This window comes from Paramisgurnus dabryanus, chromosome 13, assembly GCF_030506205.2.
Source record: "Paramisgurnus dabryanus chromosome 13, PD_genome_1.1, whole genome shotgun sequence".
Classification (NCBI taxonomy): domain Eukaryota; kingdom Metazoa; phylum Chordata; class Actinopteri; order Cypriniformes; family Cobitidae; genus Paramisgurnus; species Paramisgurnus dabryanus.
In genome coordinates this window covers 26559865-26575979 of record NC_133349.1, presented here as the reverse complement: position 1 = coordinate 26575979, position 16115 = coordinate 26559865, and the positions used below count along the sequence as shown (strand labels likewise).

Below are 16115 nucleotides of genomic sequence, written 5' to 3'. Positions count from 1 at the left end.
ACAATATTATTTAAAGGGGACATTTCACAAGACTTTTTTAAGATGTCAAATAAATCTTTGGTGCCTCCAGAATATGTATGTAAAGTTTTAGCTCAAAATACCCCACAGATAATTTATTATAACATGTTAAAGTTACCACTTTGTAGGTGTGAGCAAATGAGCTGATCTCTGGACTAAATGCCAGTTTGGGTGGTTGGATAGTGCAGATTAAAGGGCGGTATTATTCCCTTCTGATATCACAAGGAGAGCTAAATTTCAATTACCTATTTTTTCACATGCTTGAAGAGAATGGTTTACCAAAACTACAGTAAATAATTACTGGGTTGATTTTTTTCACATATTCTAGGTTGATAGAAGCACTGGGGACCCAATTATAGCACTTAAAGATGGAACAAGTCCGATTTTCATGATATGTACCGTTTAAATATAATTATAATTCCTTACATTTATATAGCGCTTTTCTCAGTACTCAAAGCGCTTTACTTATGAACGGGGGAATCTCCTCAACCACCACCAATGTGCAGCATCCACCTGGATGATGCGACGGCAGCCATATTGCGCCAGAACGCCCACCACACACCAGCTTATTAGTGGAGAGGAGACAGAGTGATATAGCCAATTAGGATGAGGGATGATTAGTAGGCCAATGGGCAAGTTTGGCCAGGATGCCGGGGCACACCCCTACTCTTTTTCGAAGGACATCCTGGGATTTTTTAATGACCACAGAGAGTAAGGACCTCGGTTTAACGTCTCATCCGAAGGACGGTGCTTTTTTGACAGTATAGTGTCCCCATCACTATACTGGGGTGTTAGGACCCACACAGACCACAGGGTGAGCACCCCCTGCTGGTCTCACTAACACCACTACCAGCAGCAACCTGGTTTTTCCCAAGTGGTCTACCATCCAAGTACTGACCAGGCTCAGCCCTGCTTAGCTTCAGTGGGCAAGCTGTCTTGGGCTACAGGGTGATATGGCTGCTGAGGTTGACTTAACTAAGAGTTGCTTTGTTATTGTAAAATAAGATTACCTTATCGTGGAAGCGGACAGATTTGATGTTGTCAAAGACATTGAGGAGGTGAGCTTGGATGGTGTGCGAATCAGAAGCTTGGCCCAAAATCTCCAGCAAAGCCGGATCTGACACGAAGAAGAAACGTGGAAACAACAAGCGCTTTTTTTCCAGGTACCTTTAGAGCATAAAATCATGTTTAACATTTTGTGCAAAATAAAACACTTGATACACAGGATACGGCAAAAAATATTTTAAATATATTTAAAAAAAAATACAAAAATGGTCAAACAATATTTGTACTGAAAAATATTTTGAAATATGTTTACAAATTTTTTTTTCACCAATATATTTTCTGGCCTTGTTTGTATATTTTAAAATATATAATAAAAATAAATATATTTTAAAGCTTTTATTTTGACGTCGCACTGGAAGAAAAACTTTTTATGTTACAAACCTGTAAACATAACAGGCTTGAAAAGATTCAAATTAACTATTTCCCTATCATTGACGAGTAAAGTCATCAATTATGAGAAAACATTTGCATAAAAAACTTTTTCCTGATGAGGTTTTATGTTAATCTATAAGACTGCGATTATCTACTAGATGAATACTAGATACCCAATTTATAAAAAAAACTGAAGCAAAATGATTTACTAATTTTAAACTTTGTGTATAGTTTGATAATCGTTCTGAATCTGATCTCTAACAAAATTTAAAAATCCAATTATTTCAGCTTTTTGCTAAAAAAATCTTTATTTTTTAAGAAAAATACCCATATTTAAGAGTTTATAAGCAGAGAAAAAATATAGATAGGATAAAAAAAAATTCCTGTTTTGTTTGTTTGTTTAAAATCTGAAAGTCTGTTCTTTCATTTGATATATTTGTATGTTTATATATTTTTAGAATATCTGGTAGGCATTTTGTGAAACATTTGTGAAAATTACAAAAAATGCTGGCAGGCAACTTAAAAAAAAAAACTGTTGGCAGGTAATGAGTTAAATATATTTTCAACTGCAAAAATATACTTATAATTTTATTATATTTTTATTATATTTATATAATATTTTTATTTATACATTTTATACTTTATACACTAAAATACATTTTGAAATATACGTTAATTTATAATGGTTTATTAATAAATACATTTTCAAATTAAAAAAATATATATTTAATTAAGCTTTATGTTCTACATAATGTATTAAGTATATATTTAAAACATATTTTTCCCAAATAAATGTATTATTATTATATTTTTTTTTCCATAATATAAGCAAGTCAAGAACAGACAGAACATATCAATTGTTGTAATGATGTTTCCCAGTTCGCCCACAAAAGACAGGTTTGCAAAATAATTCCCAGTTGCATAAGGCTGAAAACCTGGCTACATAAATCCTGTGCTTGTCAGACATGAGGGTTTGACAGTGAAGCAGATGTTTGGCGTACCCCGTGAGAGATTTCTGGCACATCTCGAGCTGTTCTAGCAGGTGAGGCAGTAGCTGACCCATAATCTCATCCCCCACACACGACTGGACAACATTGGGCATCTCATGAGCTCGGGTCATGATTTTCACCCAGGACTTATCAATGGTCGAGAAGCGCTTTGCCTCCTAAAAAGTAAAAAAATAAAAATGGGTGATTTTTCACTTAAAGTAGTTTATGATATAACATTAATTTTAATTTTTTGAAGCTAATATTACTTTTAAAAAGCAATAAAAGCAGTTTTGGATCCATTAGGGCTGTAACTGTTGAGAGTGAATTATAGGCATTACCTTCGGCAGTTGTTTGGCTATGTCTCCTCCCACAAACACAGCCTCAAGATAAATCCAGAGGTTTTGCACAGTCATCCAGTTCTCAATGATGTCTGAGGTGTTGGAGAGATTTTGAACCCATTTCTGGATCTGGGCTTTGAATGGGGTATTGTACCTGTGGAAATAAAAGACGCAGTTATGTACGGCACAGCATAATCCTCCCTAAGGGCAGAAACTATGGTTAATGCAGGAGTGCTTTATCAGTGTGATGTCACATTGATCAAAACTGCATTACTTGTTTTAATCTCTCACCTGTTGCTCATGAGGGAACCCAGCATCATCAGGCTGTCCTCCATGCTAGCAATGATCTCCGATGTGCTGTCACCCCTCAAAAGAAGCTCCCCTCTGGTTTTAAACTGGGTGAAGGTAAAGGTCTTGTTGTCCCACTCAGCAATCACCTGCTTGAGTTTCTGCTCAATGTCTCGCTCCTTCACAGCACTGATGCAGATGTCCTGCTCAAATGCAGCGCCGTAGTTATAATAATGGTTAAAAGGAAGAACTTTACGGTCATTTATCACTCATCCAAAAGAATAAACAATAAAAACTCATTCTAACCTCAATTTCTTCTTTGTACTTCAGAAGCGGTGCTTCCATGATATTGCGGAGCTTGAAGTTATCTGTTTCAACCTCAAAGGTGTGACCCGTGACCTCAGTGATCCTCTTCCAGTGGCGGGTCATCATGGCTTTGTTTGTCATCAGCTCAAGCAGGGGGCAGCACTCACTAATTTCATCAATAGTTTTCTTCAGGTCCATAAACGCCTGCCACTCTTTCAGGCCCCGGGGCAGCTTTCGACACCTGCAATTCAGTCATTAACCTCAGCAGGGTCAGACATCTGCTGAACAAGCTTTAAGTGTAAGACTTAAAGGAGCATTTCACCCGTAGAAACATTAATCTTTCTTGAAAGTGCGTCATATTTGTAGGTGAAATTTAACATACATTTCGAATTTGGTGCCTGTTTGACCGAGAAAAGGGGTGTTTGTAGTCTCACTCCCTCAACAAAGATAATGGACTTCCTTCTTTCAATGATGCAAAATTATGATTTTTACATCATTGAAAGAAGGAAGTGCAACACTGAAATCTGTATTTCTCCTGTCTTAGGGGCAACTGAGAAAATGATGCACGACCATTCAAAAACATCACTGGGGTTCTAACTATACAAAGCTTAAAGGGACACTTCACCCATTTGCATTAAGCTTTGTATAGTTAGAACCCCAGTCATGTTTTTGAATGCTCGTGCATCATTTCCTCTGTTGTCGCTGAGACAGGAGAAATACAGATTTCAGTGTTGCACTTCCTTCTTTCAATGATGTAAAAATCATCATTTTGCATCATTGAAAGAAGGAAGTCCTATATCTTTGTAGAGGGGGTGAGACTACAAACACTCCTTTTCTCTGTCAAATAGGCACCAAATTCAAAATTTAGGTTACATTTCCACTACAAATATGATCTACTTTTAACAAAGATTAAGGTTTCCACGGGTGAAATGCTCCTTTAATGCAAATGGGTGAAGTGTCCCTTTAAGCCCCAGAGAATAGTCTGTTTTTTATATGACTTTCTTACTAATAGTGATGTTACGTTCGTGAACCAATCGTTCTTTTGAACGAATCTTTTAGGAGAACAAATCGTTCTCGTTCACGCCATCCATTGACTCATATTTCTGGTTCACTGAAATTTCCCTCCCCTCTTGAGGAGCACGGACAAATGAAGAGCGGCCTTCTTTCTGCCTTCAAAGAGTGACAAAAGTACGAGCCAATGACAATCGAGTATGAGCTGTGGCCGAGCATATGATTGGCTCAACGTACTGAATGAATACGCCCTTCACTGACCGAGCCGCTGTTTTGAGTCTGAACGAACGAGAGAGATTGCGTTCTTAAACTGAATGACTGGTACAACCTAATGAATGAGAGGGATCGTACAGAAAGCGAATACAATGTAAACAATCTTGTTAAAGAATCATGTGGTTTTATTTTAGTAAAGTTATAGTAACCATGTTTAGGCGGACTATTTACCTTAATACAAATAATTATCAAGGTAATTGCTGTAGTAAAATGTGATATTTCTGTTTAATATAGTTTTACTTCAACTATCTTACTCACTCTGGTTACTGTAGTAAATGTGTGGCTGCTGTTGTTCTGTAAGCGTGAGCCAACCGTCTCTGAGTTTGGGCAGTTAGTAAGAATATATAATTGGTTTGAGCTGGTGAACGAGTCCACCCTTTCATTGAACTTTAGTCAGTCATCTGCGTCTGAACGAAGTCATGAACGACATGACCGAAATTATATGATTAGTGAACGAGGATCTGATGACTGACTGAACTGGCATGCCAATCACTCACAGCACGGGAGTCTTTATTTACAACAAATCCAGATTATATGTACTACGTGTGTCTTAATATATTCTGTACTGTAGCTTGATAAAATTATGCTTAGTATTTCACAATTTGAGCTTTATTAAAAACGAATGAGTTTTTGTAAAAAGTCTTTCATTGCCTTATAACACATAAGGATACACATATTCGCCACCTATTGGCGTATTTATGTAAAATAAAGAAATGGTCACTGAACGAATTAGTGAACGAATCATTTTGGTGAACGAACTGAAAATGAACGAGTCACTTAAATGAACGAAAATTTCCATCACTAGTACTTACTAAGCATTTTTGTCTTGTTTAATTACAAATATCAAAAAAAATCTTAAATTAAGATGCATTTTCTTTATAGGAAAATCACCTAAGAAAATAAGTCTTTAAATTCAATTTAAGTGAATTTGTGCACAAAACAAGCAAAAAAATCTGCCGCTGGGGTAAGAAAAACTTTTGGAATGGACTTTCTCTTAAACACCTAATTCAAGAAAAATTCACTTAAATGTGATCATATTTAATATAAATATACTTATTTACTTATCTATCTTGATTTAACAATTTTTAGATATTTATACTAAAAACAAGGCAAAAATACTAAGTAAGAAAAAAAAATTTTGCAGTGTACGTGCATGCGTGACCTACGCGTATAATGTACGCGGGGTTTCAAAAATACAGTATGCGCGCACTATTCTGTTTACGAAAATGTTTGTTACCCGCACTTTGCGCGGACCCTCGCATATGCGTAAAAAGGCGACCTTACTACTGTCTTTAAAGGTCCCATTCTTCCTGTGTAATTTTTTCTGTTGTATAAATTTTTTTAGGGCACTAAAGGCTGCAATCCTCAGCATTTTTTGGTTAGAAATTAACTAATATATGTTACCGAGCAAGTACATAAAAATCTTTTTGCCGTCATTTTTTTGGTATGTAAAGTAACCTGCAATTTTATGTTTCAAACAGAGACTGCGATAGAGAGGAAAACATTTTTGATCGCAGCTTTAAAGGTCCACTAGGTAGATTTTTAGCGGTGAGATTGTAAATTACAACCAATGGGTCCACAGCTCACCTCTCCCTTTCGAAACACTTAAAGAAGCTACGGTAGCCGCCACAGGACAAACACGACAAACACGTCATCATCTGAGACAATGTAGTGACAAAATGTGCTACTGTATGTAGAGCAGTTTGACCGTTTAGGGCTACTGTAGTAATATGTCGGCACGAAATGGTGACTACCATGTAAGGTGTAGATAAAACGGCTTTAAGGTAATAAAAACAATCCATTACATTTTGTAAGATCATTTTACACAACTGACAATATAGTTATGTTTATTATATTGCATTTCTATCAAGAGATCCTTCTAAAAGTTAGACAATGCACCTATAACATTAAGGGCTCTATTTTAACGATCTGAAACGCAAGTGCGAAGCGCAACGCGCAAGTGAGTTTGTGGGCGGATCTTGGGCGCTGTTGCTATTTTCCCGGCGTGAGAAATAACTCTTGCGCCGGGCGCAAATCAATAAGGGGTTGGTCTGAAGTAGGTTCATTATTCATAGGTGTGGTTTGGGCGTAACGTCAAATAAACCAATCAGAACGCTAGCCAACATTCCCTTTAAACGCAAGGGCGCAAGTTCCATGGCGGGTTGCTATTATTATGACGGATTTACCAGGCGCACGCCAGGAGCGGTTCACAGCCGAGGAGACCGACGTCCTTGTACGGGGGAATCCCACGCTTGCCAGCATAAATCGGGCACGCCGTGTAACGGGAGGTGGATCTGCCTCAGGACTTGACGCCAGCAGAGGACATCGCTGCGTCCACCTTCACCGCTGAAAGGGTTTGGGGGCTTTGAAATCGGACCCAAGAAACGCAAGCAAGGTCCAACCCCAAAGTACTCTTACAAATCAAGTTCATATACATTAAGGTTTCTTATGAAAACATTTTAACTATTATTTACATAAAATAAACGTAATACAGCCACACAACAAAGTTATGAAAATATTTTAATCGTTATTTGCATGAGAATAAATAAAAACTATCACCACAATGCTCACCACTATGATTCCCCTTATCTCGTGTATTAATATTTTTAAGTGTAACAATTTATGATTTGCAAAAATAACTGTTGCATCTGTGTAGATTAGATAAGCAAAGTGTATGCGCGTTGTGCACGCTATACATTATGGTCAAGCATGCGCCCTTAAAATAGCATAATGAACCACGCGCAACGCGCCACTGACTTTAGACTAGTTTTTTTTGGTTAGTAGCGCAATTGTTTTTTGAAACGGCAAAATAGCATAAGAGATGGTTTGCGCCGCAACACGCCTCCTTTTTGCGCTGAACCGCCCAGGGAGCGCAAGTTCATTCCCTAGTTTGCTGACGTGCATCTGTGGAGGGAAAAACCCCGCTGTGCGCCGGCGCAAAATACGAATGATACATGCGTCACTGACAAAGTCAATTGCGCTGGGTGCAAGATAGGGCCCTAAATCTTTCATTCCTTCTTTTTCCCAAGTGACTTTTGTGTCACCCTACCTGCTCTGAAGTGGCTAACTTTCATTTCAGTTTTTGACAGGCATCAAGAATTAATCCATTTTGAAAAAACACTTCTGTGAACACTCAGACCAGGCCAGCCAAATTGAAATCCTCCGGTGCATTCATGCCGTTCAATATAACTTATTACATGATAGCCAGCGGGACAATTTTTGACCAATTCAGAAAGGACAGAATTTTAATCTGACATCTGGAACCTTCTCACCTCGCCTGAAAATCGAGGAGTTCGTTGTTGATTCTCTCGATGTGGATGTCGGCCCATGAGATGTCATAGTAGCCGTTGACCGTGTCGATGACGTTGTTGTAGAGGCCGTAGAGTTTTTGGAGGAGTGTCAACTGCTTTCTGATCTCCAGCAGCTGAGGATGCTGGGTAACGGGCAGGCCAAAGAGCTCCTCCCCTCCTGTGTACGTGACGTATTTGCGGAAAAGGTTGTCAAAGCGATTCTGGGAAAAAACAGATCATTGTAACAAACCTGTAGTTCACATTTCAATGCTGATATTATGAATTATTTAACGGTTACAGCCTGCTGAGCATGCTCAGTTTGATTGTTGATGGCTCATCATATTTTGTTTTTGGTCAAATGATGGTACTTTTATGGGGATTTGTAATAATTGCTACGTTGAATAAATACATAAACCAGAAATGGTAAATAATAGGATACTGTACCTGGAACATAATAAGCCTGTCGCTGGCATCCTGAGGAGCTAATCCCACCACCATGGGACCATCCTGAAGATTTAATATGTTCAAAATCACAACACAATGTTTTTTATGAATGACAAACACATGTAAGATGGGGTCAAATCAGTTTAAGAGAAGCACTTTAATATTTTGTGCTTTCATTTCTGGCATCGTATGGTACAGAAATCCCCCAGAAGTGCCGAAAAACAACTGTGTTTTGGCTCAAAACCATAATTCCCTTAGGGACCTTCTCAAAGCGAGAAAAGCGAATAATGTGTGCACGGGACTCACCCTTTCATAGTCCTGGTAAAAGTGCTGGCAGTCCTCTACAAAGGTCTGAACATTTTTGATGAGTTCCCCTCTGAAGTTTGGCTGCAGGGCTACAAGCTCATTCTGCACCTCTGTGCTACGGGCCAGCAGTTTCTCCCAGGTGTACCGAAGGTTGTCCACTTTTTCAGCTTCCTCTTTGGCCACCGACAGCCCATATTTATGGAGCATACTGTACGATTCCTGCAGACAAATGAACCGTGGCTTGAAACAACCCTGCTTTTACTGTAAAATTAAGATGGTATAGCTGACATGATTGTTTGGTTTTACCTCAGTTGGACCAACTTGAAACTCTATGGAGATCTGTTGCTCTCTGATTTCTTTGAGAGTCGCCATGGTGATGCGGATATCATCCAGGTCATTAATCTGCCTGTTGAGTTTCTTGCTTGCCTCATCCACAAAATTGAAGATCTGCTCCATCTCAGTGCGATACTTCCTGTTACAATGGTGACCAAAATCCACTATCCAACTTTTGGTCTCAGCAGTAAGGGCCATCTTCAGATCGGCTGTGGGTGAGATCACCAACACACAAAGAATAAGGGCCAAACTATCACAGTTATGAAGACTTTTATTTAATCATTCATATTTAAATGTAATAATATATGAAATACATATGAAAATTCGTAATTTTCAAAAAGCATCCATCCATCATTAAAGTAATTCAAATTACTCCAGTGGGTTAAGATATATGTTTGTGAAAGAAAACAACTTACTAGTTGTTATACCAACCTATCCTAAACCCACACGATTGTTTAAAGGTGTATTGTTTAACTTTCAGAAGGAATGCAATATAATATTCATAACTATATTATTAGTGGTGTATAAAGACCTTACATAATGAACTGAATTGTTTTTATTACCTTAGAATGAGAAGTTTTTATCTACAAAGATAAAAAGGGTTCCCCTTAAACGAACAAACTGTTCACAGAGCACATTTCATCCCTACGTTGTCTCAGACAACAACATGTTTGTCCTGTGGCGGCTACACAACACCTTTAAGTCATTTGTCTGTTCCCCCAATTTCTTACACAGAAGCATTTACTAAGTTAGCGCCTAGTCGAAAACTTGCATCATTACGTCAGCTATGTGAAGCTCTATTGGCTGTCGTGATCGTCTGCATCATTACGTCAGCTATGTGAAGCGCTATTGGCTGTCGCGCTCGATTGCATCGTTACGTCAGCTATGTGAAGCACTATTGGCTGTCGTGAACGATTGCATCATTACGTCAGCTATGTGAAGCACTATTGGCTGTCGTGAACGATTGCATCATTACGTCAGCTATGTGAAGCGCTAATGGCTGTCATGACCGTCTGCATCATTACGTCAGCTATGTGAAGCGCTATTGGCTGTCGTGACCGTCTGCATCATTACGTCAGCTATGTGAAGCGCTATTGGCTGTCGTGACCGTCTGCATCAGTCAGCTATGTGAAGCGCTATTGGCTGTCGTGATTATCTGCATCATTACGTCAGCTATGTGAAGCGCTATTGGGGTAATTTGGACTACTAATGATGGATGGATTGATTGATGGTTTGCTGAATCAATGAGATCATAATAACGTGTCACTGGAAATAAACAAACTTTTCCAGTTGGGTGTCATTAATACAGTCACAGTTTTTCCTGATTCAGGGTCAGTGTCTACCTGTATATAAAGCCAGAGCTCCCACTGAGATAAACTCAGGCTCTGCATTGATTTCTCGCTCCAGATCTCTGTAGTACAGGATCTGAGACTCAAACTCAGACAGCAGAGTATTCCCCTGGGTAAACATCATGATGGTCTCCTCTCGATCTTTCTTCCAGATGTGGTGATAAATACTGAAGCGATTTAGCGAGTTCATTACTTCCTGTAAAATGTGTTGCATATATGTTAGTTCTCATATACATTATATTGTCAGAGTAGTAACAAGTATCAAAGCTGACATGTGACCCAATTTATGAAAACTAATTTGTCTTGATATTTTTAATATTGACTGAATCAAGATGAAATGATAGAAATTAAAGGTCACGTTCTTTCTGATCCCATTTTTTAAACCCTAGTTAGTGTGTAATGTTGCTATAATAGCATAAATAATACCTGTAAAATGATAAAGCTCAAAGTTCACTGCCAGGCGATATATTTTCTTTAATAGAATTCCTCTTTCAAAGCCTACAACGAATGGCCGGTTTGGACTACAGCCCTCTATTTCCTGCTTTAATGACGTCAGTAAAACGGTTTTTTGGACTAAACTCCGCCCACAGGAATACGTCAGTCACCAGCTTTGGCTCTAATGGCTCTGCTAAACTAAGCTGCTATCGAATCACAACACACTAAACAAACTACACAATAAGGAAAAATTGACGACAGGCATCTGGTTTGTAATGTGACAAACTGCTTTTAACACTTAGAAGCAGAACAAGGCCTCTTGTCATCACAGTCTTTCTGGATACTTTTGAGTCCTTTCTCTTCCATGACACTGTCCTACAGTCACCTGCTCGGGGTACCGTTCATACTCAATATGCCTGCTGTCCCATCCAAGAAATCTGCTGACACTGTGTTGTGCATCTGTACAGAGATAGGACACAGCCTAGCTGATGTGAAGCAACAACCAGCGAACAGGTGTACAGCTGCTAACCCTTGGCTCTCAAGCAGGATAACAAGGAAGCAAGGTACCCAAGCTGACAAAACGCCTTACAGCACTGACAACATCCTATGCCTGTATGCATCAAGCCGAGGACAGTTACGCACCATCTGCAACCCCTCCATCATGATCCAACTGACCGTCGCCTGACCGTCGCCAGTCAAAGTTATACCTGAAAACCGACGTACAAAGGGGGGATCTGTAGTGTCTGGTTGAAGCGCAGTTGGATCAGATCAGATGTTGCATTATGTTCTTCAGAACATTCAACAGAGCACCCCTGGCTCCAGGCTGTTAAGAGATGAGTACTAAGTGAAATGCGTATTAACATCTCAACCAAACCAGAACTTGCTTTACGACCAGCTTCAAAGAAATTCATACAATACACATATTTTTTTTCTCAGGAGACATATATATTCATTAAAAGTTATATCTTTGTTTATATCATTGTCCTCGTCTTTATCCTCCTCCACCAACCGTAACGCTCTTAAAGGACAATAATATTTTCGAAAATGAAACAATAAGATTTTGTTTTGATATAAAAGACATTTCCTTATGCACTGTTCCATGTTCAATATTAAATTAAAAAGTCTAAAGTGTGTTTTGTGACGCTAGAATCACCAAACGGAATTTCAGAAATAAAGATTTCAGACATCACGTGTTCAAATAGGTTTCACAAATAAAATCCCCGTTTGCAATTCGGATCATTCATCAGATTGTTAAAACAAACACAAATTGAGATTTATCTCTTTTAGGCAATTTCAGACCTTCTTGGTAGAGTTGATGGATGTACTGAGTACAGACACCAGTTTGATTATCTCTTTGTTCTCCGAGATGCTCTTGTAGTAATTCTTCACCTGGATGGGTATGACCTGGTGTGCAGATGCTGAGATATCTGAGGTACTGCCTTCTGGAGAAACAAAACACTTATTGAATAATCAATGGGCATTTGTCAATGCGAATTGTGAGAGTGAGATTCATTTCAAAGAATCAGTGAGCAATGATATTGTGACTCTACGTAGAACCCTGAGATACCTAAAAGAAGTTGTGGCACTGTATTATTACGAGTTTTAATTGTTTAATTTTCACAATTGTGTGTGTGTGTGCGTGTGTGTGTGTGTGTGTGTGTGAGAGAGAGAGAGAGAGAGAGAGAGAGAGAGAGAGAGAGAGAGAGAGAGAATGATTTGAATAAGATTCTGTTACCGTGACACTAGGAATATCTGTGCACATTACAAACCAAATTCACTATCTTTGTTCCCCAGTATGATTTATTGAAGATCAGGTTATCCATCCTTTCATTTCAACCTTTATATTAGGCACATTTTACACTGACCCTGGACCAGTTCGTTTCTCAAGTACATTTGCTGAGCTGTGTAATTAAAGAGGTTGGGGAAGATTCATACCAGCGAAGCTGCGATGGGTCGATTCACCATCTTCTGATTCGCTCTCCTGGCTGTTTTGTTTCAGAGCGGCCATGCGTCGCTCACTCATTTTCTTCTGTAATAGCAAAAATACTCAAGTCAGATATTTTGCATACATTACACTCAAGCACAAATGACAGTGCGTTAAATAACAAAAAAGTAAAAGCAAATGGCATCTTTAATTTGATATTTGTACTTTGCATACTTCATAGCCATAGTCGTTTTTTTAGTGGATGTATCATCCTAAATGGAACACTTAACTTTTTTTACGCATAGTACAACACAAGTTAATGAAAATCAAAATGGTGCATTGTTTTTTTAATGTCAGTGGCTGTGGCTATACCTTCATTCCGCATTCCCTACATTAGATTGCTAATGTAGTCCTCATGAATTGAGCGTATAAAAACGAGTGAGGAAATTCGGACATCATGCGGTGCCATCTTGTGTCGAGACGCGAGAGTTCATACAGTGAAGGGGTAGCAGCTAGCCGTTAAAGGTGGAGTGCGCGATATCTGAAAAACGCTTTGGAAAAGAGAGTTGGGCTGACTACCAAAACACACTTGTAGCCAATCAGCAGTGGGGGCATGTCTACTAAACGACATCGTTGCCTAGGTTGCATATGTGTGGGGTGGGTCTACCATCATAAGGTCAAGATTCTATTGGGGTAGGGGTGTGTTTGTTTAGGGGATTTCAAATGTCAACATTGGCTCTCAGAGATCATGCACCCCGCCTTTAACTGTAGCCTACATCAGATGTACACTCATTATTTCAGTGCTTTATGGGATTGAATAGGTGCACTCAATAATGTCCACTATAATTTCAGACACCACTACAAATGGCTGTCCCTTCAAACAGTACACTATTTAAAGGAATATTCCCCATTCTTAAAAAAAATCTGCATAATTTACATAATTTTGTCTTTCTTTGTTTAGTGGAGAAGAAATTCAGTTTTTTGAGGAAAACATTCTAGGATTTTTCTCAATTTAATAGACTTTATAGGACTCCAACAGTTTACAGTTTTAATGCAGTTTAAAATTGCAGTTTCATTGCAGCTACAAAGGGCTTAAAATGATCCCAACCGAGGCATAAGGGTCCAATATAGTGAAACGGTAGTCATGTTCGGCAATAAAAAAGGAGTTTTTAAACCACAACGTCTCATCTTGCACTAGCCGTGTGACGCGCCGCTAGCCGTGTGACACAATTTCTCATACAACAACGTTGGAATGGTCTCGTCTCCACACTTGTAAACACTGTGGCGGTAGGTTTGCATACATCGATGCAAATGTAATATAATAATAATAACAAATTGCAATTTCTCGAACTCAAAGTCGCTTTACAAGGCTGATAGGAGGAGAAAAAAAACAAAGGGGGGGAGGCTATGGATAGGCAGAGGCGAAGAGATGGGTCTTGAGGCGAGACTGGAAGATGGTAAGGGACTCAGAGGTGCGGATCACAAGGGGAAGGGAGTTCCAGGGCCTTGGGGCTGCCCTCGAGAAAGCTCTGTCCCCAAAACTGCAGAGCTTAGACTTGGGGATGGAGAGGAGACCGGCTGAGGTGGATCTTATGGGCCATGAGGTTTGATAGGGGGAGAGGAGATCAGTGAGGTATGATGGGGCCAGGTGGTGGATGGCTTTGTAAGTAAGAACCAAAATTTTGTATTTGATCCGGTGGGAAATGGGAAGCCAGTGCAGTTGTTTTAAAACTGGAGTGATGTGGTGCCAAGATTTGGAGCGGGTGATGAGTCGTGAAAATGTGCATTGCATTTCGATGTACTTACACAATACATAAGGTCGCGCTGGTGCATCACATGGCTAGTGCAAGATGAGAAGTTGTGGTTTGAAAAGCGCTTATTTTTTATTCCTCTTTCCAAAAATGTCAATCGTTGTGATAGATTAAACCCTTATTCCTCGTTTGAGATCGTTTGGGACAGCCTGTTCAAAAACTTTTGAGGGGACCTGTATAAGCTACAAAAAGTCAAAATAAAACCCTCCAACTCTTTTTGGGCTTGGTGACATCAGGCGAAAATTTTCTTTTTAATATTCTGATCTAATAAAAGCTTTAACAGACATGCATATTATTAATGAATCATTTCATTTCTTTATGTTAAAATAAACAAAAGTTAACCTTGGAAATTCTCTCCTTGCTCCACTGGCCGACTCCTTTACTGACGCTGACCACAAAGTCCACAGCTCTGTTCAAAGCCTGCTGAACCTCATCCAGACCTGGAACCATGATGATGTTGGGAATAGCCAGACACACCCCTGCCCTAAAGATGGGTTGCGGCCCACTTCCCTTCTGCCGACTGGTCGAGTCTGTCTCTGTTGGGAAGACAAATGAAGCAAAATTATATTTGCATTATAGGTATACATTTCAGTATGTTTGTGTTCCCTGGGAATCAAACCTACAATCTTTTTGCAAGTAACTGACAAGCAAAGGGATCATCAAAAAATATGGTTCCGTTAATAACAAAATAAGATGGCACACACTGTATGTTGATATATAACATGGTAATGAAATATAAACACCGTGGTATTTACACAATACTTTAAGGTAAATGTAAGTACAATGGTAAAATCAGAAAATGACATCACAAACCCAGGAAGTGCGTCAGTGTTGAGGTGTGAAGGCGCTTTCGAAGAGTTTCCAACGTGTTACGTGTGAGGCGCAGTAATGCATCCACATTTCGATGGTTAAAATGAGAGAGCAGTTCCTGCGCCTCTCCCTCCATCACCTCCATCAGGTATCTCTTCTTTCTCTTTCTCATCAGTGGAGATGAGGGCCCGATGCTCGGGGCCGTGGTGCTGCGAGACAGGAGACGGCCCTCAGATTTAATTTCCTCCTCTCCTTAAGATACAGAAAACAGAAATGAAAGACAATATTAGTCAATAGCAGGTACACATATTTTGTATATGTAGTGTATTTCTGTGCATGTGTTTTGCCCTGCATCTGGAATTGTGTATTTAATTAATTAAATTAAGTGCATGCTTATATATAATGTTAATAAAGTATAATCTATTTATAAAAAATGCAATTTTATAGTTGAAACACATTTAATTTCTGAAACAACAGGTCTCACCGTCACTGTCCATCTTTTCCATTTTGCTCTCTGTCCTGCTCTCCTCACGATTTCTCTCCTCCTCATCCTTCTGCTCCAACTCCAGTAACATGTTTATCAGCTCATTGGCTGCTTCCTCTACCAATGAGCTTTTGGTATGCAGCATTTGGGCTCCCTTAATGCAAAGGTCCTAAATAAGAAAACATTTAAGAGTGGATCAGAGTGATTCCTTCACTGTGAATATATTTAGAGGTCTAGTCACTGGTCCCCAAAGTTCCTTTAGGACCATA

The 16115-nt window shown here is 39.2% G+C and overlaps 1 protein-coding gene across 1 annotated transcript in view; it reads right to left on the bottom strand.

The window, feature by feature from the left end:
* dnah5 (dynein, axonemal, heavy chain 5) overlaps positions 1-16115 on the bottom strand; it is a 153610-nt gene that overhangs the window by 111173 nt on the left and 26322 nt on the right. The window contains exons 18-32 of the mRNA XM_065246255.2: positions 15847-16015; positions 15366-15611; positions 14895-15088; positions 12753-12846; positions 12117-12259; positions 10377-10578; positions 9007-9242; positions 8701-8919; positions 8395-8457; positions 7933-8171; positions 3377-3617; positions 3074-3273; positions 2783-2936; positions 2457-2620; positions 1029-1185 (exon numbers count right to left, since the gene is read on the bottom strand). Coding sequence (XP_065102327.2) covers positions 1029-1185; positions 2457-2620; positions 2783-2936; positions 3074-3273; positions 3377-3617; positions 7933-8171; positions 8395-8457; positions 8701-8919; positions 9007-9242; positions 10377-10578; positions 12117-12259; positions 12753-12846; positions 14895-15088; positions 15366-15611; positions 15847-16015 — 2721 coding nt within the window. The remainder of the gene's footprint in view (positions 1-1028; positions 1186-2456; positions 2621-2782; positions 2937-3073; positions 3274-3376; positions 3618-7932; positions 8172-8394; positions 8458-8700; positions 8920-9006; positions 9243-10376; positions 10579-12116; positions 12260-12752; positions 12847-14894; positions 15089-15365; positions 15612-15846; positions 16016-16115) is intronic.